The sequence below is a fragment of the Hyla sarda genome, chromosome 1 (genome assembly GCF_029499605.1).
Source record: "Hyla sarda isolate aHylSar1 chromosome 1, aHylSar1.hap1, whole genome shotgun sequence".
Classification (NCBI taxonomy): domain Eukaryota; kingdom Metazoa; phylum Chordata; class Amphibia; order Anura; family Hylidae; genus Hyla; species Hyla sarda.
This window is the reverse complement of record NC_079189.1, coordinates 450,808,635-450,834,183: the sequence shown is the minus strand read 5'-3', so window position 1 is coordinate 450,834,183 and position 25,549 is coordinate 450,808,635. Positions and strand designations below refer to the sequence as shown.

The following is a 25,549-nucleotide window of genomic DNA, read 5'->3' as shown; positions in this document are numbered from 1 at the left end:
CTGGAGAAGCGATCCTTATTGAGAAGCTTCTTCCTGAATAAATCGCTCCCCTCCAGGACGGTCATTCTCCTCATCTCAGCCTCCTCTATCTAAAGCTTAAAAAACTTAACCCTTGCAGCGTACTCAGGTCTCCTCCGCTTGAATTTCTTGATTGTCTGGTTTTTAGCAAACTTCAGCTCCTCTCTCAGGTCTCTCAGCTTCTTTACCAAGAGTTCGTAGTCACTGAACTTAGCAGCAAGCCTGGAGCCGTATATTGCCATCGACTCCTTGGTTCTTCTCTGGCCCCACTGCCCCACAACCTGAACCTTGGAGGGGCCCTTCCACACTGATGGGGCCTTCTTTACACCTGTCTTGCGTGCAGGCTTTGCTTCTTCGCTGGGAGCCTTGTGGCTTCCAACCATCGCTGGAGGGGCAGGATCCACATTGCTGCAGACCCTGCCAGATCTTCTTACCCCTCCAGCCAGGGCACTGGCCGGTGGCTTACACTCTACACCCCCTGCTGGCCTTAACTGGGGAGTGGAGGTCAGGGGATCCATGCCAAGGGCTCTCCCAGGAAGCTTCCACCTTCCTGGGAAGGCAGGTGGAAAAATCAGCTTCTCCCTTCTGGAAGTCTGGAGTCTCAGCACACACACACCTGGTGACCACAGCCTCCTATCCTCCAGTCACCTCCAGAGCTGCACTCTATTCTGCTGTTACATCATGTCTTTTCTCACCTCCAAAGCTGCTTTCACTATTCTGCTGTTATACAATAGAATCATCCAATAGCAGACACTCACGGGGAATAAAAAAAAAGTGTCCACTATTGAGAGATGTCCCCTATCGGGAAAAAAGGCTCAAAATTCTTTCTAAATGAACAAATACTGTACTGTACTCACTCCAGATTGTAAAACATGATAAAAAGCTATATTATAGTAGAATCTCCCTGTGCCGTTTAAGCACCCCTTATCCCTCCTTTGTATAATTTCATCCCCCTTTATACCCTGTGCCACCTTATTCCCCCTGTGCTTTGTGCAAAATTATCCCCCCTGTGCCACATGATTTCCCCTTGACCCCCTGTGCCATTTTGTTCCCCCTTTATTACCCTCTGTAATGTAAATTCATCACCCCCCTCTTTATGAAGTGGCACAGGGGACTAAAGGGTTAATGAAATGGCACGGGGGGGCGGAAGAAATGGCATAGAGAGTAATGAAGGGGAATGAAATAGCACAGGGGGATCAAGAGAAAATTATGTGGCAAAGGGGGGGATGATTTGGCACAGGGGAAATAAAGTGGCATGGGGGGGGGGGGATCAGGGAAGGAGGGGGGGGGTGAATGATGTGGCCGGAAGACATACAGAAGCAGGAGACCACTGCCTGGGCTTCTTACTGGGGTACTGGCTTCTTACTGGGGAGCTGCACTCACTATTCTTCTGTTATATAACGTCTTATCCTCCAGTCACCTCCAAAGTTGCACTGACTCTTCTGGCTGGCAGTGAGAGACAGTAGGCAAGATGCAACTGGTAGTCTGTACATTATAACTCTTCTGGCAACAACAAAATGGCTCTGCAAAGTGGAATTTAAATAATTACAAACTGCCCCTCTCCTTTTGCACACAGACACAACAGGAAGGTAGTTTGCCTTCACCAGATTCCTTTAATTAGCTCTCTCTGCTTTTCAAAAATGGTAAATATGACAAGTTATTTTATATATATATATATATATATATATATATATATATATATATATATATATTGTGACAATTAACAATTTTTTAAAAATGTTTCCAAACAAAATGTATTTAACTTCTTAAAAAAAATAAAATTGGTGACACATTTACTTTAAGGAGTTGAAGGGAATCTGACACCATGATCACCTGCATTAACCTTAACGCACAGGTTAATAGTGCAAGTGATCCTGAACAAAACGCTTTTCACCTTATTAAAATTGATCCACCCATTCCACAGTAACCCTTAGTTCTGCTAATATGCAAATTTGGTTAAATGCACAATGGAAGCAGTCTGATACTCTGCTAGCAATTAAAGATGAGGAAGAGGATATCAGGACAGGGGACAGAAAAATGATTGCAAGCAAAGCAGCAGACTGCCTCTATAGCACATATAACAAAATTAGCATATTAGCAAAACTAAGGATAACTGTGGTACGGCTTGACCAGTGTTTTTAGCAGCATCACCTGCACTATTAACCTGCAATAATCCAGGTAAGTGCAGGTGATCATTCTGTCAGATTCAATTTAAACTATACTTTAGTTTGGTATTGCATCACAATCTCAAGCACTGGACACATTTTTAGGAACACCCCCTATTCATTTTTTATTTTAAGATGTGAGGATCTTTCAAATTGCCTTTGAAAGTAGTATACTTTCCTTTATAGTAGTATACAGCAGGTGAAATAAGTATTAAACACACCACCATTTCTCTCTCAAAATATATCAACAAAGGTGCCATGAAATTTTCACCAGATGTGGGTAACAACCCAAGTAATCCATGCATACAAAGAAACCAAATGGAATAAGCTCAGAAATTAAAGGGGTATTCCAGGATTTTTTTTTATTTGACTATGCTACAAGGGCTGTGAAGTTAGTGTAGTTCATAATATAGTGTCTGTACCTGTGTGTGACGGTTTTCTCACAATTCTTCTGTGATTTTCACCCCACTATTTATTTTTACCAGCATACAAAATGACTGTTGTCTCAGATTTTTCCCAGCTTGCAATGCAGCAGAGACCTGACTCACTAGTCAGCTGATGACAGGGAGCCTGTCTGCTTCAATGAGTGGAGGGATCAATCTGCAACTAATGCAACAGCTGTAGGCACCCTGATTGAAAACCACAGGTCTTTTGTTTCAATGGATGGGGTGGATGATGTGTGGGAGGTAGGAAAATGGCATTATGGGATTTGTAGTCAAAAAAACATAAGTCAAACAGGAAATACAAGTTCACAAAAAGCTAGCCACAGTGTTATGGTAATCTCATGACTTAGCCATTTAGCCCCAAGACAAGCGCAGATCCTTCCTAAGCATGTCCATTACTGTCTGCTAGGTACGTACTAAAATCACCTTATGGTGGATAACCCCTTTAATTATTGTGTAATAATGTAAAATAACAGAGGGTAAAAGGATTGAGCAAGCTTACTGATATTTATTTAATACTTTGTACAAAAGCCTTTATTGGTAATGACAGCTTCAATACACTTCCTATATGATGAAACTAGTCACATGCATTAATCTGGTGGGATTTTGGTCCATTCTTCCACACAGTCTTCAAAGCTTGAAGGTTCTGTAGGCCTCTTCAATTAATAATGATCTTCAGTTGTTTCCATAAATTTTTTTAATGATATTTAAGTCAGATGATTGGGCCATTCTAGTAATTTTATTTTCAAGAATGTCTCAGTAAATTTCAGGGCTGTGGAGTCGGTAGATAGACTCCACAGTTTTTTTGTACTTCCGACTCCCTGACGCTGACTCCTCTGTATTAATATGCGAATGTATTTATAAACACTTACAGTTGAATCCAAGAAGCTGTTTCACCAAGCTCTTATAGCAGAGAGAGGTAGTTGGGCAGAAGCTGCTGCCTTCTCCTTTTTGTGTGCTGATCTGCTGCTGAAGATAGGGCAGTGTGAGGATCCAGGAAGGGGCATTTATTATAAAACATGATTTCCCTACTAGAATCCCATAGTCATGTTTAAAGTTTAAGCCTAACAATCAGAGTTTACAAGTTTTTATAGCCCTAGCTGAATGGCAGCAGTTTTTCCAATGGTTTACAGCTTCAGCCTTGAACTATTGACCCTCCATTCCCTTCACTTATACAAGTGTCTCTAGTCCTGGAAAAAACATATGTACTTAATCCCTTATCAGTGAGAGACTAGGTTACCCATGGGTTCCCTGTAACAGAAGAACACAACACTATGGACAGTATAAGTATTGCCACTCCTAATTGTGCGTTGCGTGCCATATAGTGAAGCACATGAAAAGCATGCTTCTTCACGGTCACTTAACGTGTTCGTTTTGCGGTTATGTGAGGCACTGCATGCATTGGTTTTTATTCTTACAGTAGAGAAGTCATTAATTATACCTTTTTGTGAATTGGGACATTTAAACTATTTTTTTTTTTATTCCAATCTAAATTTAGTCGGAGTCGGTGCATTGTTTGCCGATTCCGACTCTAGGTACCCAAAATTTCGTCCGACTCCTCGACTCTGACTCCACAGCCCTGGTAAATTTGCCCATTTACCCTTCCTTCAATTACCTGAAGTTTGCCTGTACTATTTGCTGAGAAGCAGCCCCACACCATGATGTTCCCACCTCCAATTTTGCCCTCATCTGACCACACTGTATTCTTCCAGTATTTCACTGGCTTTTTCAAATATTGTGCCACAAACTTAAAATGAGCTTCAACATGCTTTTTATTCAGCAATGGAGTCTTGCGTGGTGAGCGTGCATACAGGCCATGGTGGCGGAACACATTACCGATTACTTTGAGACAACAGTACCTGCTCATTTCATGTCTTTTTGAAGCTTTACACAAGTGGTCTTTGGCTCTTGAACATTGTTGTGTTTTGCAACAATAAGGGTGCAAAGATCTTGAGACAGCTCTTTGCTTTTACCCATCATGAGATATGTTTTGTGTGACACCTTGGCAATGAGAACATTTTGTAGGATCAGTTGGAACTGAACCAGCAAATATAATTTTTTTACTGACAAGGGACTGAATTGCTTTTTAAATTACTGATAGATTTCAGTTGTTGTCTTGGCTTTCCATGCCTTTTTTGCACCTCCCATTCTTCATGTGATCAATACTTTTACCCTGTGTCAATTCACATATATATTATATATATAATACTTCATTTCTGAACTTATTTATTTTGCTTTCTTTGCATGTATAGATTACTTGCATTGTTACCAACATTTGGTTAAAATTTTATGTCAACAGCACCTTTGGAAATATATTTAGTAGAGACATAGTGAGTTGTTCAATACATATTCCACCTGATTGAGATATATATATATATATATATATATATATATATATATATATATATATATATATATAGTAAATATGTAGATTTCTATTATTCAATATTCAACAGAACACAGCTTTCTCGGTAAATAAACTGTACATCAGCCAGTCTGGGCAGGGGGTTACACAGTAGACAATCCATTCCATAGAAACAAGGTATGAGCCCCACAGTGCTGGGATTTCAAGTCCAATAGCTATCAGGTGGCTCTGGTGGCTAAAGGGCCTGACCAAAGGTTAACTTAACCCTGAAGCACCCTTATAGGTATATGGGATAAGGGATGTGAATAATAAGCCAAGGCTAGTGACAGTGGTCACGTAAAGTGAAAAATGTAGTCTATACTGTACACCCTAATCTCCTCAATGCTATCCTTAAGGGGAAGTACACAATGGTCCCCTTTATAAATTATCCTTGAAGCTACTAATGTCCCTTACTGTTTGGTGTGTAACTGGGGCACTCGCTCTAATAAGAGCGACCCCCACACCACTGTGCATTTTCCCTATCAAATTTATTATGTAGGGATAAAATGGCTAAAACCTACTATAAAGGCATACCTCACAACTTTTGCTTAGAGTAAAGAGCGACAAGCCACACTCCTAACAACAACTAGCCTTTTTAACCCCTTAAGGACCACGGGTGTATGGGTACGCCCTGGTACTTAAGGACCAAGGGCGTACCTGTACGCCTGTGGGAATTTCCGCCAGTTGGGGACCGGAGCGGGATCCCTCCTGGAATCATTCAACAGGCATCCTGTGCAAATGCCTGGGGGGGGGGACCCGAAGAAACCCCCACCCCATGTCAGCGATCGCCGCAAATTGACGATAAATTCAGATCGGCGATTCTGGGCTGATCTGGTCTCTGGTGCCCGATCGCCGGGAAAATAGGGATGATCCGAGCTGTCAGTGACAGCCCGATCATCCAAAAGCAGGGGTGCCACCTCCTCCTATCCCCTTCGACTGGTCAGTCAGGACTGACTGGTGATTCGCAGGTGCGGGTTGTGACAGTTAATTTCCCTTGCTCTTCCCGACCCTGGAAGTCTGGGCAGAGCAGGGGAAGATGGTGGTGGGGGCCAGCATGGCGGGGGGAACTGGCGGCAGTTACCTGATAACCAGTGCGGACATGCCCAGACAGCATGGGGCCTGCAAAGGCAAGTTGATGCAGTGGCGGCGGTTTCAGATGCAGCAGTGAAGATCGTCGTGAAGTGATCTTCACTGCTGCTTCTAGGTGTTTCAAATCTACAACTCCAAGCATGCCAAGACAGCATTTGGCTGTCTGGGCATGCTGGGAGTTGTAGTTTTGCAACTCCTGGAGGGCCATTGTTTTGTGACCACTGTGCAGTGGTCTCCAATCTGTACCCTTTTAGATGTTGCAAAACTACAACTCTCAGCATTCCCAGACAGTCCAGACATGCTGGGAGTTGTAGTTCTGTAACATGTGGCCCTTCAGATGTTGCAGAACTACAACTCTCAGCATGCCTGGACAGTCTCAGCATGCTGGGAGATGTAGTTTTGCAACATCTAGGGTGCTACAGTTTGGATACTACTATACAGTGGTCTCCAAACTGTAGCCTTCCAGATGTTGCAAAACTACAATTTAAAGCATGCAGAGACTGTCCAGGCATGCTGGGAGTTGTAGTTTGGCAACATCTGGGCATGCTTGGAGTTGAAGTTTTACAACATCTGGAGGGCTACAGTTTAGACACCACTATAAAGTGGTCTCCAAACTGTTCTCCTCCAGATGTTGCATAACTACAACTCCCAACATGTCCTTTGACTGTCTGGGCATGCTGGGAGTTGTAGTTTTGCAACAACTGGAGGCACACTGGTTAGGAAACATTGTCTGCTACCTAACTCAGTGTTTCGCAACCAGTGTGCCTCCAAAGGCCTCCCCCAGGTACATTCACACGGACGGGGGTTTATTGTGAGTTTCTCGCAGCAAGTTTGAGCTGTGGCAAATTTTAAAACTCGCTGTAAACCCCCTCCCGTGTGAATGTACCCTAAAACCACTACACTACACTTACACAAAATAACAAGCAAAACACTGCATATACACATACCCGCACACGGTTACCTCTCCCCCCCCCCCCCAATAAACATGAAAAACGTATGGTACGGCACTGTTTCCAAAACGGAGCCTCCAGCTGTTGAAAAACCACAACTCCCAGAATTGCCGGTCAGCCATTGACTGTCCTGGCATGCTGGTAGTTTTACAACAGCTGGAGGTACCCTTTCTGGAAAACACTGCCATAGGGTGATTTTGGTACCAATGCAAATCCCTAATTTAGGCCTTATATGTGCATGGCGCTCTGTCACTTTGGAGCCCTGTCATATTTCAAGGCAACAGTTTAGGGCCACATATGGGGTATTTCCGTAATCGGGAGAAATTTCCTTACACATTTTGGAGGCTTTTTCTCTTTTCATCCCTTATGAAAAGGTAAAGTTGGGGTCTACTCCAGCATGTTATTGTAAAAAAAAAAAAATAATTTACACTAACATGCTGGTGTTGCCCCATACTTTTCATTTTCACAAGAGGTAAAAGGAAAAAAATACCCACAAAATTTGTAACGCAATTTCTCCTGAGTACGGAAATACCCCATATTTGGACGTAAAGTGCTCTGCGGGCGCACAACAAGGCTCAGCAGTGAGAATGCCATGTACATTTAAGGTGATTTGCAAACGGGTGGCTGATCGTTACAGCAATTCTGACATAAACGCAAATTGAAAAAAACACCCATCTGTGACCCCATTATGGAAACTACACCCCTCACAGAACGTAACAAGGTGTTAAGATCCGGACTGGTATGCAGAGAGGACACTGGAGGTGGATCCTCTGTATCAGTGAGGTGATGGCTTGGGCCGTACCAGGGGAACGGAATCTAAGGGGTTACTGGTTTTCACCAGAGCCCGCCGCAAAGCTGGATGGACTTGCAGCGGCAGGTAACCCCCAGGTCGTTCCACCCGATAGCGACTCAACCCCACTGACAGCTGAGACAGGCGCGGTACACAGGGACAAGGCAAGAGCAAGGTCGGATGTAGCAGAAGGTCTGGGCAGGCAGCAATGGTTCGTAGTCAGGGGCAACGGCAAGGGTCTGGATACACAGGCTTGGGATACACAAAACACTTTCTCAGTGCACTAGGGTAACAAGATCCGGCAAGGACAGGAAGGGGAAGTGGGTTTTTATATGTTTTGCAGGTGTAGATACTGATTGGGCCAGGCACCAATTAATGGTGCACTGGCCCTTTAAATTTCAGAGAGCCGGCGCGTGCGCGCCCTAGAGAGCGAGGCCGTGCGCACCGGGACAGAACAGCAGGAGGACGGGGCAGGTGAGGTGATTGGGATGCGACCTGCGGGCGGGCGCGTCCCGCTACGCGTATCGCATCCCCGCCGGTGATAACAGTGCAGCGCTCCCGGTCAGCGGGTCTAACCGGGGAGCTGTACGCAGAAGAACGCCACGAGCGCTCCGGGGAGGAGCAGGGACCCGGAGCGCTCGGCGTAACAGTACCCCCCCCCCCCCCCCCCTTTGGTCTCCCTCTCTTTTTGGAGCCCAGGAATCTGCGGACAAGCTCCTTGTCCAAAATGTTGACCTCAGGTTCCCAGGACCTCTCTTCAGGGCCACAATTCTCCCAAGACGATCTTGGAGGCAAGAATCTCTTTGACAGTGAAGACATCAGAGGAGCCAGAAACAGGAGCAGGAACAGTAACCTTGGGAGAAAAGCGGTTAAGCGCAAGAGGTTTGAGAAGAAACACATGGAAAGAGTTAGGAATGCGAAGAGAAAAGGGAAGATGAAGCTTGTAAGAGACAGAATTAATTTGATTCTTGATTTTAAAAGGGCCGAGGTAGTGAGGACCCAACTTGTAGCTAGGGACACGAAAGCGTATGTATTTGGCAGAGAGCCACACTTTGTCCCCAGGGAGAAAGACAGGAGGAATTCTTCTCTTTTTATCTGCATGTCTCTTCATTCGAGACAAGGCCAGTAGGAGCGACTTTTGAGTCTCCTTCCAGATAGCGGAGAAGTCCCAGGTTACTTCATCCACGGCAGGAACTCCGGAAGAAGTGGGAATGGGGAGGGGGGGCAGAGGGTGACGGCCATACACCACAAAAAATGGGGATTTGGCAGAAGACTCGAAATTTTTGAAATTGTACGAGAATTCAGCCCAGGGCAGAAGGTCGACCCAATCATCTTGGCGGGAGGAGGCAAAATGTCGCAAGTAGTCACCAAGAATCTGGTTTACTCTCTCCACTTGTCCATTGGATTGGGGGTGATAGGAGGACGAGAAATTTAATTTGATCCTTAATTGATTACAGAGAGCTCTCCAAAATTTAGACACAAATTGAACGCCTCTATCCGAGACGATATGCGTGGGAAGCCCGTGAAGACGAAAAATCTGCAGAAAAAATTGCTTCGCCAACTGTGGCGCAGAAGGAAGGCCTGGAAGCGGAATAAAGTGAGCCATTTTGGAAAAACGATCAACGACCACCCAGATGACAGTGTTGCCATGGGATACAGGAAGATCGGTGATGAAGTCCATGGCTATGTGAGACCAAGGCACCGGCAGCGGATGGAGAAGACCTGAAGGCTTCTGACGAGGGGTCTTATCACGTGCACATACTGTACAGGCTCGTACGAAATCTGTCACATCCTTTTCCAAGGAGGACCACCAATAGTGTCTGGCAATCAATTGTAAGGTCTTTTTTATTCCAGCGTGACCAGCCAGAAGGGAGGAATGACCCCATTTGAGGATCCGGAGGCGAAGACGGGGAGGAAGAAAAGTCTTTCCTGGAGGGACAGGTACCAGAGAAGCAGGAGCAGAAGAGATCAGGCACTCAGGGGGAATGATGTGCTGAGGAAGGGTCTCGGCTTCAGAGGCATCGGTGGTACGAGATAGAGCATCAGCTCTGACATTTTTGTCTGCGGGACGAAAATGGATCAGAAAGTTGAAACGGGCAAAAAACAACGACCACCTAGCCTGGCGAGGATTTAGCCGCTGGGCGGATTGGAGATAGACAAATTTTTGTGATCTGTATAAATAGTGATGGGGTGAAGAGATCCTTCCAAAAGATGTATCCACTCCTCAAGGGCCAACTTAATAGCCAATAGTTCACGGTCTCCGATGGAATAATTTTTCTCTGGAGGTGAAAAGGTTTTTGAGAAAAATCTGCAAGTGACATTTTTTCTTTTAGCGGATTTTTGTAGGAGAACAGCTCCGGCTCCAATGGAGGAGGCGTCAACCTCGAGGAAGAAGGGCTCTGAGGATCAGGTCTGGACAAGACTGGAGCAGAGGAGAAGGAAGCTTTGAGGTGGTTAAAGGCTTCCTCTGCCTGAAGCAGCCAGGATTTCAGATTAGCATTTATCTTAGTCAGTGCTACAATAGGAGCAACGATGGTGGAGAAGTGAGGAATGAATTGACGCCAGTAATTTGCGAATCCGAGAAATCTTTGGATTGCTCGCAGGCCAGTGGGACGAGTCCAATCCTCTACCGCAGAAAGTTTATCAGGGTCCATTTGAAGACCTTGTCCGGACACAATGTAACCCAAGAAGGGAAGACTGTCAAATAGACACTTCTCGATTTTGGCGTAAAGTAGATTTTGGCTAGTCGCAGGAGCACTTGACGAACATGAAGGCGATGTTCCTCTAGGTTGGAGGAGAAAATGAGGATGTCGTCAAGATAGACTACCACACAAGAGTACAGCATATCCCGAAAAATTTAATTAACAAAGTCCTGAAAGACTGCTGGGGCGTTGCATAGACCAAATGGCATAACTAGGTATTCAAAGTGGCCATCTCTGGTATTTAATGCGGTCTTCCATTCATGCTCAAATACGGATGAGGTTATATGCGGCCCTTAGGTCTAGCTTAGTAAAAATCTTAGCACCTCGCAGACGGTCGAAGAGTTCGGAGATGAGTGGCAGAGGATAGCGATACATGGGCGGAGAGATCCATCTTTTTTAGAGACAAAGAAAAATCCAGCTCCAGCCGGGGAAGAAGATTTCCGGATAAAACCTCTTTTGAGGTTTTCCTGTATGTACTCGGACATGGCTTGGGTTTCTGGGGCAGAAAGAAGGTAAATCCTGCCCAGGGCTTTGTGGTGCCAGGGAGCAGGTTGATAGGACAGTCATAGGGTCTATGTGGTGGTAAGACCTCTGCCTGCTTTTTACAAAATACGTCCGAAAAGTCCTGATAGGCTTTAGGAAGACCTGGCAAAGGAGTAGCAATGGAGACTTGGCAGGAAGAAACTGGGTGAAGACATCGCTTGTGGCAAGAAGATCCCCAGCTCTTAATGTCCCCGGTGACCCAGTCAAGACTAGGCGAATGAAGTTGGAGCCAGGGCAAGCCCAGAAGAATTTCAGAAGTGCAGTTGGGTAGCACGAAAAATTCAATATGTTCATGATGGTGAACTCCAACAGTCATGAGTAGCGGTTGAGTGCGGTAACGCACGGTGCAGACCAATCTCTCTCCATTGACAGATGATATGAAGAGAGGCTTGATGAGACGGGTAACTGGAATCTTGAATCTGTTTACTAGTTAGGCTTCAATGAAACTTCCTGCTGAACCCGAGTCCAAGAAGGCCACAGTGGAGAAGGAAGTAGCATTAGCGGGTATAGCAATCCGCTATACCCGCTAAAGTCAATCGTGGAGAGGTAGAATTCACTCCTAGCAACGACTCCTACGTTGACTAGGTGAGTAGGTGCGTTTCTCAGACACGGAGGACGAATAGGACAGTCTTTTAGGAAATGTTCGGTGCTAGCACAGTATAGACACAGGTTTTCAATCCTACGGCGAGTCCTCTCTTGTTGGGTCAGGCAAGACCGATCCACTTGCATAGCCTCCTCGGCAGGAGGCACAGGAACAGATTGCAAAGGACGTAGGAAGAGAGGAGCCTGGGTGGAAGACCGCCTGGTGTGAACAAGATCCTTTTCCTGACGAAGCTCCTGGAGTCTTTCCGAGAAACGCATGTCGATGAGGGTGGCCAAATGGATGAGTTCAGACAGGTTAGCAGGAATTTCTCGTGCGGCCAGGACATCTTTGATGTGACTGGATAAGCCTTTCTTGAAGGTCGCGCAGAGGGTCTCATTATTCCAGGAAAGCTCTGAGGCGAGGGTGCGGAACAGGATGGCGTAATCGCCCACAGAAGAACTCCCTTGGACAAGATTCAGCAAAGCAGTCTTGGCTGAGGAAGCCCGGGCTGGCTCACCAAAAACACTACGTACTTCAGAGAAGAAGGACTGGATTGTAGCAGTGGCGGGATCGTTGCGGTCCCAAAGCGGTGTGGCCCATGACAAGGCCTTTCCAGACAGGAGGCTGACCACGAATGCCACCTTAGACCGTTAAGTAGGGAATTGGTCCGACATCATCTCCAGGTGTAGGGAACACTGGGACAAGAATCCACGGCACAGTTTAGAGTCCCCATCAAGCTTCTCTGGAAGAGACAGGCGGAAACTGGGAGCAGCCACTCTCTGCAGAGGAGATGTAGGAGCTGGCGGAGGAGATGGTTGCTGTTGTTGCGGCAGAAGCTGTTGCAGCATAACGGTCAGCTGAGTCAGCTGCTGTCCTTGTTGCGCGATCTGCTGTGATTGCTGGGGACCACGGTGGTTAGGTCAGCGACACTAGGCAGCGGGACCTCAGCGGGATCCATGGCCGGATCTACTGTCAGGATCCGGACTGGTATGCAGAGAGGACACTGGAGGCGGATCCTCTGTATCAGTGAGGTGATGGCTTGGGCCGTACCAGGGGAACGGAATCTAAGGGGTTACTGGTTTTCATCAGAGCCCGCCGCAAAGCGGGATGGACTTGCAGCGGCAGTTAATCCCCAGGTCGTTCCACCCGATAGCGACTCAACCCCATTGACAGCTGAGACAGGCGCGGTACACAGGGACAAGGCAAGAGCAAGGTCGGACGTAGCAGAAGGTTTGGGCAGGCAGCAATGGTTCGTAGTCAGGGGCAACGGCAAGGGTCTGGATACACAGGCTTGGGATACACAAAACGCTTTCTCAGGGCACTTGGGCAACAATATCCGGCAAGGACAGGAAGGGGAAGTGGGTTTTTATATGTTTTGCAGGTGTAGGTACTGATTGGGCCTGGCACAGATTAATGGTGCACTGGCCCTTTAAATTTCAGAGAGCCGGTGCACACCCGCCCTAGAAAGCGGGGCCGCACGTGCCGGGACAGAACAGCAGGAGGACGGGGCAGGTGAGGTGATCAGGATGCGACCCGTGGGCAGGCGCGTCTCACTACGCGGATCGCATCCCCGCCGGTGATAACAGTGCAGCGCTCCCGGTCAGCGGGTCTGACCGGGGTGCTACAAGCAGAAGAACACCGCGAGCGCTCCGGGGAGGAGCAGGGATCCAGAGCGCTCGGCGTAACACAAGGGGTATAGTGAGCCTTAACACCCCACAGATGTTCGAAGAATTTCTGTTAAAGTTGGAAGTGAAAATTACATATATTTTTTTCACTAAAATGCTGGTGTCATCTTTAAGGGGTATTCCAGGATTTTTTTTTTATTTGACTATGCTACAGGGGCTGTAAAGTTAGTGTAGTTCAAAATATAGTGTCTGTACCTGTGTGTGACTGTTTTCTCACAATTCTTCTGTGATTTTCACCCCATTATTTATTTTTAACAAAATGACTGTTGTCTCGAATTTTTCCTACATTGCAATGAGGCCAAGACCTGACTCATGAGTCAGCGCAAATGACAGGGAGCCTGTCATCTTCAATGGGTGGAGCGATCGCTTGGTGGGAGAGGGATCAATCTGCAACAGCTGTAGGCACCCTGATAGAAAACCACAGGTTTTGAATGGATGCAGCTCATTTATGTTTCAATGGGTGGGGTGGCTGATGTGTGGGAGGGAAGAAAATGGAATTATGGGATTTGTAGTCAAAAAAAGAAAAATCAAACAGGAAATACCAGTTCACAAAAAGCTAGCCACAGTATTATGGTAATCTCACAACACAGCCATTTAGCCCCAAGACAAGCACAGATCCTTCCTAAGCATGTCCATTACTGCCTGTCAGGTACGTACTAAAACCACCTTATGGTGGAGAACTCCTTTAAATTTTTTATTTTCACAAAGGGTAATAGGAAAAGAGGATCCCAAAATTTGTAACACCATTTCTTCTGAGTATATAAATAACCCCATGCGTGGACGTAAAGTGCTCTGCAGGCGAACTACAATGCTCGGGAGAGATGGAGCGCCATTTAGCTTTTAGAGAGAGAATGTGTCTGGAACTGTCAAACGCCAGTGAGGTGTAAATGCTCACTGTACCCATAATTACAATCTGTGAGGGGTGTAGTTTCCGAAATAGGGTCACATGTGGGGGGTCAACTGTTCTGGCACCATGGGTGCTTTGTAAAACGCACATGGCCCCCGACTTCTATTCCAAACAAATTCTATCTCCAAAAGCCCAATGGTGCTCCTCTTCTGAGCATTGTAGTGCGCCCGCAGTGCACTTGACGTCCACACATGGGGTATTTCCATACTCATAAGAGATGGGGTTACCGATTTTCGTGGAGCATTTTCTCCTATTAGCCCTTGTAAAAATGTAAAATTTGGGGGAAAAACAGCATTTTAGTGAAAAAAAATGTTTTTACACATCCAACTTTAAGGAAAAGTTGTCAAACACCTGTGGGGTGTTAAGGCTCACTGTATCCCTTGTTACAAAAGTTTTTTTTGCCGCAGAACCAGCTGTTTGCCGCTCACCCGCACAGCTCAGTCTGTTGCGCTCCTTTCCCGATCCCACCAGGCCGGTTTTTATTTTACTGATGATGTTGAAATAAAGTGAAGTTTTATACAGGTGAGTGCAGATGTGAAGTTTTTCTCTATGGATTCTATACAGATGTCTCCCTTTCTTTAAGCCTCTTGCACCCCTGTTCCCCGGATGTTTCCTCTCCCCGCACAGGATACTCCCGACATATATTGCATGACAAGACTTTCAGTAGTGCCGTCTTATTCTTTTTTCTACTGTCTCAATATAATACATGTCAATTGCAAAAAACATGAACATTAAAAGAAGATGCAATGTAGCCAAAAATCTTACCGGAGTATCCCTTTAAGTAAGAGCATCCCAGAGTTATTAATGCTTAAAGTGGCAGTGGTCAGATGTGCTCTGGTCCTTAAGGTGAAAATGGACTTGGTCCTTAAGGGGTTAAATATTCCTCCACTGCTGTATATAACCCATAGCTCACGGTGAATTGGAATACCTCTTTAACAACATTTATGTTGTCAGCCTGTCACTTGATTTAAGAAGGACCTCCTATACTGACAGACTGACAACAAAAACCATCATCATCCCCACGACAAACCATATAAGAGATTACATACTGTAATTACAGGTGATTACAGGTGACACCTTCTCTGATTAGAGTCATTCACTTTTTCTTCTCCATGCGGTCCAGACCATCATGACTATTTCTTCCAACCACAACTCATTTCCACAGAACCTGCCTGACAAACATTTTAGGCTCTTGCACTTTTCCAGAACCTATACCTCACTATACAGAAATAATAACCCCCTTGGTTTCCCTCATAGTAGAGTGGGTAGTTGGGGAAGAGTCGGTAGGTCCCTCACATTACAGTTAAGTAATTCCTGTAGGTAGACAGGTCCCTTTCCACATCACATAGATGCCCCAAGTAGGTAAACCACCCTTGATAGCTGCCCCCTGTATGCAGACCTTCCCCACAGATAGCAGCCCGCCTGTAGATAAACCTGGTATATGATGATGTAAGAGGATACACACTGTCCCAGAAGAATGTACACCATGCACTTTCCCCATATCACATGCTAACCTAGAGATAGTACACAACCTGGATATCATACACTGCCAGAAAATCTTACATGCCCGAGAGATCATACACTGCAGTTCTTTTGGGACAGTGTACGTACTCATGAGGCTAAGTGGGATCTCTAATCTAACACACTGCCAGGACATCCTACATGCCACAGAAGATCATACACTTCCCATGAGATACTACAAGGCCCGGGCACTGAGCTGAATGCTCCTGTCTCTTCATTTTAGCAAACCCCACAGATCAGAAAATGTCAGAAGTTGGATAAAAGTTGGGGTAGACTTTTTATAGTTGTAACAATTATCGCTGTAAATACCACCATGCTGCTACTACATAAAACCCAATATTCCCCCATACAGTGACTATAAAGTGATAGATATCAGCTCTACACAGACTCTGCAGACATGCTAAGGCTCAGTTCACATCTGTGTCCGAGCTCAGAATGCAGAATCTGTTTAAACAGAGGGAAATGAGTGGGAGGAAAAAAATATTGCAGGCTGTCATTTTTTGTCTGGTCAAATGCTGCTAATAGACACCAAATGGACCTTAAAGTCACTGGGATCTGTTGGTGTCAACTGTGCATTGAACTGTTCGGCTCTGCTTTTGTCATAAGTCTGTGATGGAGCTCCAATGCAGATGTGCACTTGTCCTAAGTGATTCCAGCACAGTAACATCCAGAGACTACAGGTTGCCACTTCTCCTTTCTTCTCCAACTGTCCCAGAAAGTCATGAAGATTTTTTTCTGGCACAATTTTTTGTTTACTATCTTTAGCTCTGTCTTTTTTTTTTTTTTTTTGCAACTTCAGATTTATTTTTTTAAATTTGCATATCTGCTCTGATAACCTGCACTGGAAGATCTGCACCAAACTCAGCATGAACAGCCAGGGCACTGTTGGATTATTTTTATTCCAGCCTGGTTGCTGTATGAAAATAATAATAAATAGTTCTGCTGCAGCAGAGTCCTGTTGAATTCAATGGGATTCTGCTGCTTTGTGCTCACGGCAGAATTTCCGTGCCAGATGTTTCCGGCAAGGAAATTCCATTTTCCATGTCCGCACAAAGAATAAAAACATTCATTCTTTGTGCAGAGTCTGCACGGAATACATAGCCATCTATTAGAGGACGCATTCCTGTGCGGTCCTAGCACCGGCATATTTATACCAGCGCCCACAGTAAGCGGAATGTCTCTGTGCAGACATTCCATCGTGTGAACATAGCCTTAGGATATATTCACACCTACAGGATCTGCTGCAGATGTGAAGCTGCTCAGTCACATTGAAATCTGCAGCAGATCTTGTAGGTGTGTCCCTTAGAGACCTTCACACAGGGGTAATTAGACGTGAGTATGCACCAGCGGAAACCCCACCAAGGCTCAAACTTGCAGCGGGGAAGCTCGCTTCTAAATCCGCCCCTATGAAGGTCCCCTAAGGCCATGTTCCCACATACTGGTGAATGCATGCAGCTGTAACCTTTTCCTCATACATTCATTCAACAATGGCCGAGCAATCTTGCTGGGCTTATCAGCATGGGGGGACATTTATCAATCTTGGTGTGTCATGGATGTTTTTTTTTGCCCCCTTTCCTCTCCTCTATTTGGTACACAAAATGTATCATTCATGTGCACAGCAGGTGATAAATTTTGCCCAAATTAGAAAACCCCACATGGTACCTCAAAGTTGTCTATCATTTGACATATCTGCGTTTCCTCTTTGATGGTGTGGGGTTGAGCAAAATAATGCTGCCGTGCGCAACATTAGTGCATGACTTATGAAAAGGGACACGTGATAACTCACTGTCCACTGCTAAAAAAAGTATCCACTAACAACCATAACATTGCCCTATCAAAAAATAAACAAAAAAAGATGCAAAAAAAAAAACACTGCAAGAAAAAGAGTTCAACGTTAAATCTTAAATTAAATCTGGTGTTTTTAACTTCAAGCTGCAGTTGCTGACTCCTGGCAGCGGGGCTGGAGCACACAGCCAAACAGAGGCCCTGGTTACCGGTGGTGCTACTTCCTGATTTGCCACTGAATGATCATGTGACTTGCCTCCCTTCTCATCTTCCCCATCATCTGTGAGTAGCTTCTGAAGTAAACGTCCCGGCTATGCATTGTTTGCTTGTAGAGCTGAAAAGTTTAATTCAGAAGCAGGACGTTAGGGAACCATTCCGGGATGGCGGTATGTGGTGTCCCGGGACTGGACATGGTCCTCTACCTTTGGACGTAAGTCCCCATAGTCAGAGTTCCTCCGTGCTGTTAGGATTCTCTTAGTGGGATAACCCTCAGTCGCCTCATAAATCTGTAATTTATTGTATATATTTAGAATATTTCATAATATAAAGGTTACTTACAGGACCTTAGGTCATGTGATTCATAGTAAATGTGTTATGCTAAAGTTAAGGACCTTTTGGGTCATGTGATTTAGTCATGTGATGTACCACAATCCTTTGTGATAGGACTGACAGGCTTGGGGAACCAATAAGCTTTGAGCCCGCCCCTTCAGATATAAGGGTGTTGTGTCCAATCATCGATCTCTTTCCCCTGGGATATGACAGCGAGTGGAGCTCTGTGCAAATCTAGAAGACTAATTAGGCCTGAAGTCTATATCTTCAACTTCTTGATAACCGTCAGTCTACCTAACTCCAATTCAGCTAATTCTACTTGACTTCTGAACCTAAATCAAACCCCTAAATTCAGTGGAACAGCGTAAAGCAAGCCTCAAAGCATATTCCCTACAAAGTCCCAACCAACCTGTGAGGAGCCTAAAGTCCGGTCCTCTGGTAAAGACTGTTTGTTGATTGCATCCTGCATAAAATCTGCAGTAAAGTTATTTCCCGTTTATTACCATTCCGGTTGTGGACAATCCTTTATTCCTCCCTATCGTTTCTGGGACGGGTGGCGGTAGGATATATATATGCAGAGGAACCCGCACCCTGGCGTCACGACAGTTAAGAGTTAATGCTACACCCTTTCATCACTCACAGCTACACCCTATTCACCCTGCACCCCCCAAGCTACCACAGGTACATGACCCCAAAAACATACCTCCGGATCCGGGACAGTTAGGGGATATATAAAGGTGCTTCAGTTAAGAGAAAGTGCAAACATTTTAATATCAAAGTCAGTGAAACAAAACATAAAATAAACCATCTCACCAACACTGCGTTTCTCCACTCATGTGGGTCATCAGGGACACGCAGGCATATGATGTTTACACAACAACATGCTGTCTGAAGTGCCCGTTCAATCAATAGCCACACCTAAGCCACTGACTGGCATTTCCTTGTTTAAAGACTTGGAAGTGCTGTGCAAAGGACCAGGTTGTCAAAGCAGTGGTGGGAATCAGGGCAAGTGAGTATACTTTTTGTTTTGACCCCAATCTGAGCCTATTTCATTGATATATCGTACTCAAACAACCCCTTTAATATATATAGCCGTCACTATTAAAGGGGTACTCCACCCCTAGACATCTTATCGCCTACCAAAGGATAGGGGATAAGATGTCAGATTGCAGGGGTCCCGCTGCTGGGGACCCCCGGGATTTTGGCTGTAGCACCCACCTGTCCGGCTTCTGGCAACGCAGGAGGCTTCGGATCCCGACCACAATGGCTGAAGAGTGTGACGTCACAACTTCGCCCCGTGTGAAGTCACGATCCGCCCCCTCAATGCAAGTCTATGGGAGGTCCGTCACGCCCCCTCCTTTGGATAGGGGATAAGATGTCTTGGGGCGGAGTACCCCTTTAAGCCAATGGCCTAGCAATTGCAATACTGGAGTAACAGTGGAGTAATACTCCTATCAGTATAGACCAGGGTAAACAGCATGGTCTAGTTTTCCACAGACAAATCAAGAGGTTAAAGTCTTACACTACGTTTATGTTTACACAGTGTAAAATAAATAGCAAAATATATCTATAAAATATGTCCATATTTTTAATCTAATGATGTGCACAATGAAAGTCATTGGGATTGTGTGTCAGTGCGCACACTGTTTAGAAAAGTCCATAATTCTAATGTTAATCACGGAAGCATCCACACTGATGACTATTATAAGAGCTCTCAGCTGCACTGGCTACTGTAAGGCACAGGCATGACCTCCCTGTGATAGAGCTCATGGAGCATGCTCACGCACAGTCAGTGGGGTGTAATGGGTTACAGAGCAGCCTGCAGATGACTGCCCATTCTCGCACCTGAAACTGTGTGACTCAGAGCTAACTGAGGGAGGAAGATGAATCATGCAGAGTGAGGGAAGAAACGGACATGCCACCTCCACAAGAGAAGATGAAGAACCAAGTGAGCAACAGATAGAAGGTATTTGTGAGAGAAATATGGGTACTAGACAAATATATGTACATGATCAGGATTAGGTACTGAGTAACATAACTTTTTTTCGTGGGATATGACAGGTACTCTTTTAATTAAATTATTTACCTCAACGTCTACATTAGGTGAGCTCTCCCTTGGATCATAGTCATACAAAGCAACCATTCTCCTTGTGGAAACAGAGTTTTGCCTCCCGCTCCTTCTGTTTCGTTCTGTGGCAAAAAAAAAAATCCATGGATTTAATTTGAACAGCAGGTCTTTAAAATGTGAATTTATGATCAAAACAACAAGCTGGACAAAAGACCACAAAGTGAAGATAGAAGCTGAAATGGGCAGTGATGATAGTTCTCTGCAATACACTTATTTCTTCTTAAAATACATCATTATAAGATGGCCTCTTCGGCATGAGTCAAACAATGGCATCAATTAGTGTATCAGCACAGATAAATACCACTTTGTGTTACCACTTTGTTCTCCAAGCTGCATCATATTATAGATAACATTATTAGTGTTATTTTCATTTATTTATTAACTGTACACTTTATGCAGAAAAACACAGGTTCCATGCATAATTACACAAGCAAGAAATGACAGAAGCTATAGAGTTCAGTACTTGTATGACTAGTTATTATAGACAGTGTGATTTCATATACAAATGCTTATGTGTAAATAAGCATCAAATGAAATGCACCTATATGGTATATAACAGTGTCTGATGACTTCACTGTCTACAATTGACACAAGTTACATTTTACTAAGATTGTTTTAACTTTCTTTTCTAGTAGTGTCTTTTTAATGTATGTTTGTGAGCTATTACTTCGAAATATATATATATATATATATATATATATATATATATACACACACACACATATATATATTATACTGTATATATTTATCTGTAAAATATAAAACAAATCTTAAATTTGACTTACATGTGCAAGCTATATGCTATCTAGAATACACTATGGACTTTCTGTGAATCCTTACATCACTATGAGCAGTCTTGAAGACATAATACTGAACTGAGCACTACTTCCTGTTCATATTAGCTATTAGTGGGATCCTCAAAAACCAGACGTCCACCATCAAAACTTTAAGGGTAGGGTCACACGGAGTGCATCCACAGCACATTTCATGCTGCCGATGCATTGACAGCAGTCACAAGAGCGAGCTCCCTGCTGCGTCTGGGTAACTCTGTGTGTCCTGCTGTAGACACAGTGCCTGCTCATAGCAGATGCGCAGGAGAAAATCTGCCACTTTGAGGGGACACACAGGGCTACCCAAACACAACAAGGAGCTCGCTGTTGTTACTGCTGACGGTGCATCCCTTGCGTGAAATAAGCTGCGGTGGTGCTCCATGTGACCCTACCCTAAAGGATCTACACTGCTAATGTCTTGGTGTCTGGACATCTTCAGTGATGTTGGTGGTCCGTGCCTTAATAGGTCACAGCTGTTTTGGCAACACGAAGGGTACCTACATACAAGGCCATATTTACAACTCATGCTGCTCTGGGCATTTACAAACTTTTTACATACTTAACTCCTTAAAGGGTTTCTACGGTGGAAAACTTTTTTTTTTTTTTTAAATCAACTGGTGCCAGAAAGTTAAAGGGGTATTCCAGGCCAAAACTTTTTTTTATATATCAACTGGCTCCGGAAAGTTAAACAGATTTGTAAATGACTTCTATTAAAAAAATCTTAATCCTTCCAATAGTTATTAGCTTCTGAAGTTGAGTTGTTGTTTTCTGTCTAACTGCTCTCTGATGACTCACGTCCCGGGAGCTGTGCAGTTCCTATGGGGATATTCTCGCATCATGCACAACTCCAGGGTCGTGACATCATCATTGAGCAGTTAAAGAGATAACTTCAGAAGCTAATAACTATTGGAAGGATTAAGATTTTTTAATAGAAGTAATTTACAAATCTGTTTAACTTTCCGGAGCCAGTTGATATATATATATATATAAAAAGGTTTTGCCTGGAATACCCCTTTAAACATTTTTAAATTACTTCTATTTAAAGGGGTTATCCAGGAAAAAACTTTTTTATATATATATCAACTGGCTCCAGAAAGTTAAACAGATTTGTGAATGACTTCTATTTAAAAAATCTTAATCCTTTTAGAACTTATGAGCTGTTGAAGTTGAGTTGTTCTTTTCTGTCTAAGTGCTCTCTGATGACACCTGTCTCGGCAACTGTCCAGAATAGAAGCAAATCCCCATAGCAAACCTCTTCTACTCTGTTCAGTTCCTGAGACAAGCAGAGATGTCAGCAGAGAGCACTGTTGCCAGACAGAAAATAACAACAACCTCAGGAGCTGATAATTATTGAAAGGATTAAGATTTTTTAATTGAAGTAATATACAAATATGTTTAACTTTCTGGAGCCAATTGATATAAAAAAAAATATATATACTGTATTTATCGACGTATAACACGCACTTTTTAGGCTAAAATTTTTAGCCTAAAGTCTATGTGCGTGTTATACGTCGATACACCCCCAGGAAAGGCAGGGGGAGAGAGGCCGTCGCTGCCCGCTTCTCTCCCCCTGCCTTTCCTGGGGTCTAGAGCCCTGCTACCGGCCCTTCTCTCCCCCTGGCTATCGGCGCCGCTGCCCGTTCTGTCCCCCTGACTATCGGTGCCGGCGCCCCATTGCCGATAGCCAGGGGGAGAGAAGCGGCGCCGACAGCCAGGGGGAGAGAAGGGGCAGCGGCACCCATTGCCGGCGCCGCTGCCCCGTTGCCTCCCCCCATCCCCGGTGGCATAATTACCTGTTGCCGGGGTCGGGTCCGCGCTGCTGCAGGCCTCCGGGGTGCATCCCCTGCGTCGTTGCTATGCGCTGCACGGCGCGGCGCATGACGTCAGTGCGCCGCAACATGCATAGCAATGACGCAGGGGACGCACGCCGGAGGCCTGCAGCAGCGCGGACCCGACCCCGGCAACAGGTAATTATGCCACCGGGGATGGGGGGGGCAGCGGCGCCGGCAATGGGTGCCGCTGCCGCTTCTCTCCCCCTGGCTATCGGCGCCGGCAATGGGGCGCCGGCACCGATAGTCAGGGGGACAGAACGGGCAGCGGTGCCGATAGCCAGGGGGAGAGAAGGGCCGGCAGCAGGGCTCTAGACCTCAGGAAAGGCAGGGGGAGAGAAGCAGGCAGCGACTGCCTCTCTCCCCCTGCCTTTCCTGGGGGTGTATCGGGGTATACACGCACACACACGCACCCTCATTTTGCCATGGATATTTGGGTAAGAAACTTTTTTTACCCAAATATCCTTGGTAAAATGAGGGTGCGTGTTATAGGCCGGTGCGTGGTATACCCCGATAAATACAGTATATTTTCCTGGAATACCCCTTTAATCCTTCCAGTACTTATGAGCTGCAGTATATTCCACAGGAAGTTCTCTTTTTGAATTTATTTTCTGTCTGACCACAGTGCTCTCTGCTGACACCTCTGTCCGTATCAGGGACTGTCCAGAGCAGGAGCAAATTCCCATAGCAAATCTATCCTGCTATCGACAGTTCCTGACATGAACAAATGTGTGAGCAGAGAGCACTGAGGTCAGACAGAAAGGAAATTCAAAAATAAAAGAACTTCCTGTAGAGCATACAGCACCTGATAAGTAATGGAAGGGTTAAGATTTTTAAATAGAAGTAATTTACAAATCTGTCTAACTTTCTGGCATCAGTTGATTTAAAAAAAAAGAAAAATTGTTCTCAACTGGAGTACCCCTTTAGGGACACAGCCTACTGTAGCCTTGAGGACACAGACAATTTTAATTAGCGTTTTTGTTTTTTCCTCCTTGCCTTTTAAGAGCAATAACTCTTTATTTATTTTTTCATCTACAGACCCATATGAGGGCTTGCTTTTTGTATTTTGTAATAACACTTTTAAATTTTTGCATATCTATCTATGCAGGAGAACGCCGCTTCCGGGTGTACGGCGCGTGGCGCATGCGCGGCGCTACCCAAGTGACCTACACCAGGAGGAAGACTGCGATGAGGACAGCCATGAATATTCATGAGCCGGGCAGCCGCTCCGCCCGGCGAAAATTACGTAAGCGAGTCTGCGCTGATGCTGCGGACCTCCCACTGAGCCCCAAGCCTGGGAATACCATATAACTAAAAATGAAGATATTTGGCGAACCGCTGCACAGTTTTTAATGAGGTAAGAAGCGTTTTAATCAAGATCACCCGCACTACAAGCCTGTGTAACAGGTTTAGTGCGGGTGATTCTGATGACAGATTTCCTTTAAAAACAGTCTAAAGCATAAATCACGAAGTCTGTGCCCAGAATTTATCAAGAGCCGTGCGCCTTTTGATAAATTAGGCGCAAAATAGACCAGCCTAACGCTCTGTAGTTTGGTCTATATTGATGTGGGACATAGACAGCTTTGATAAATCTCCCCCAATGTGTGTGTATATGTGCATGTGTATGCTCCAGCATCACGTCCAAATGGCTGAAGATATTAACATGAAACTTGGCACACATGTTACTTATATGTCAACAACAAACATAGGATAGGTGATTTAACCCTTACTCACCCCTATTTGCGAGGGTCGGTGTTTTTGTTTAAAGTCCCATAAAAGTCTATGGGAAATATATGTTACTGCTTAAAGGGGTATTCCAGGCAAAAACTTTTTTTTATATATCAACTGGCTCCGGAAAGTTAATCAGATTTGTAAATTACTTCTATTAAAAAATCTTAATCCTTCCAATAGTTATTAGCTTCTGAAGTTGAGATGCTGTTTTCTGTCTAACTGCTTTCTGATGACTCACGTCCCGGGAGTTGTCCAGCTCCTATGGGGATATTCTCCCATCATGCAAGGGATATTCTCCCCTCATGCACAGCTCCTGTGACGTGACATCATCATTGAGCAGTTAGACAGAAAACTTCAGAAGCTAATAACTATTGGAAGGATTAAGATTTTTTAATAGAAGTAATTTACAAATCTGTTTAACTTTCCGGAGCCAGTTGATATATATATATATATATATAGAAAAAAAAAAGTTTTTGCCTGGAATACCCCTTTAACTTCCAAACAGCAGGAGATATTTTGATAATACTTGCCCACATGTTACTTATATGTCCACTTAAAATATAGGATAGATAATTTAACCCTTAACTACCCCCATTTGTGATAATCAGGATTTTTGTTTAACGTCCCATGAAAATCAATGGGAAATGTATGTTCCCACATAACTTCCGTATGGCTGGAGATATTTCAATAATACCCGGTACACATATTACTTATATGTAAAATAAAAAGATATGATAGTTAAATTAACCCTTACCCTTACATAAAAGATGGGTTTTTGTTTCAAGTCCCATGCGAGTATATGGGACTTCCAGTACCTTACTCCACAAGCTCCGCTCTGCATCTCCTGGTGAATGTGTCAATCCGACTTGCAAGCCACACCCCATCTCACAAAGAGAG

The 25,549-nt window shown here is 44.8% G+C and overlaps 1 protein-coding gene across 25 annotated transcripts in view; it reads right to left on the bottom strand.

Annotated features, from left to right (window-relative positions):
• The window catches only part of RIMBP2 (RIMS binding protein 2), a 970,948-nt gene that overhangs the window by 76,618 nt on the left and 868,781 nt on the right, over window positions 1-25,549 (bottom strand). For all 25 annotated transcript variants that reach the window (XM_056533442.1, XM_056533333.1, XM_056533398.1 and 22 more), the window contains one exon: window positions 20,221-20,324. In XM_056533442.1, the coding sequence (XP_056389417.1) occupies window positions 20,221-20,324 (104 nt within the window). The remainder of the gene's footprint in view (window positions 1-20,220; window positions 20,325-25,549) is intronic.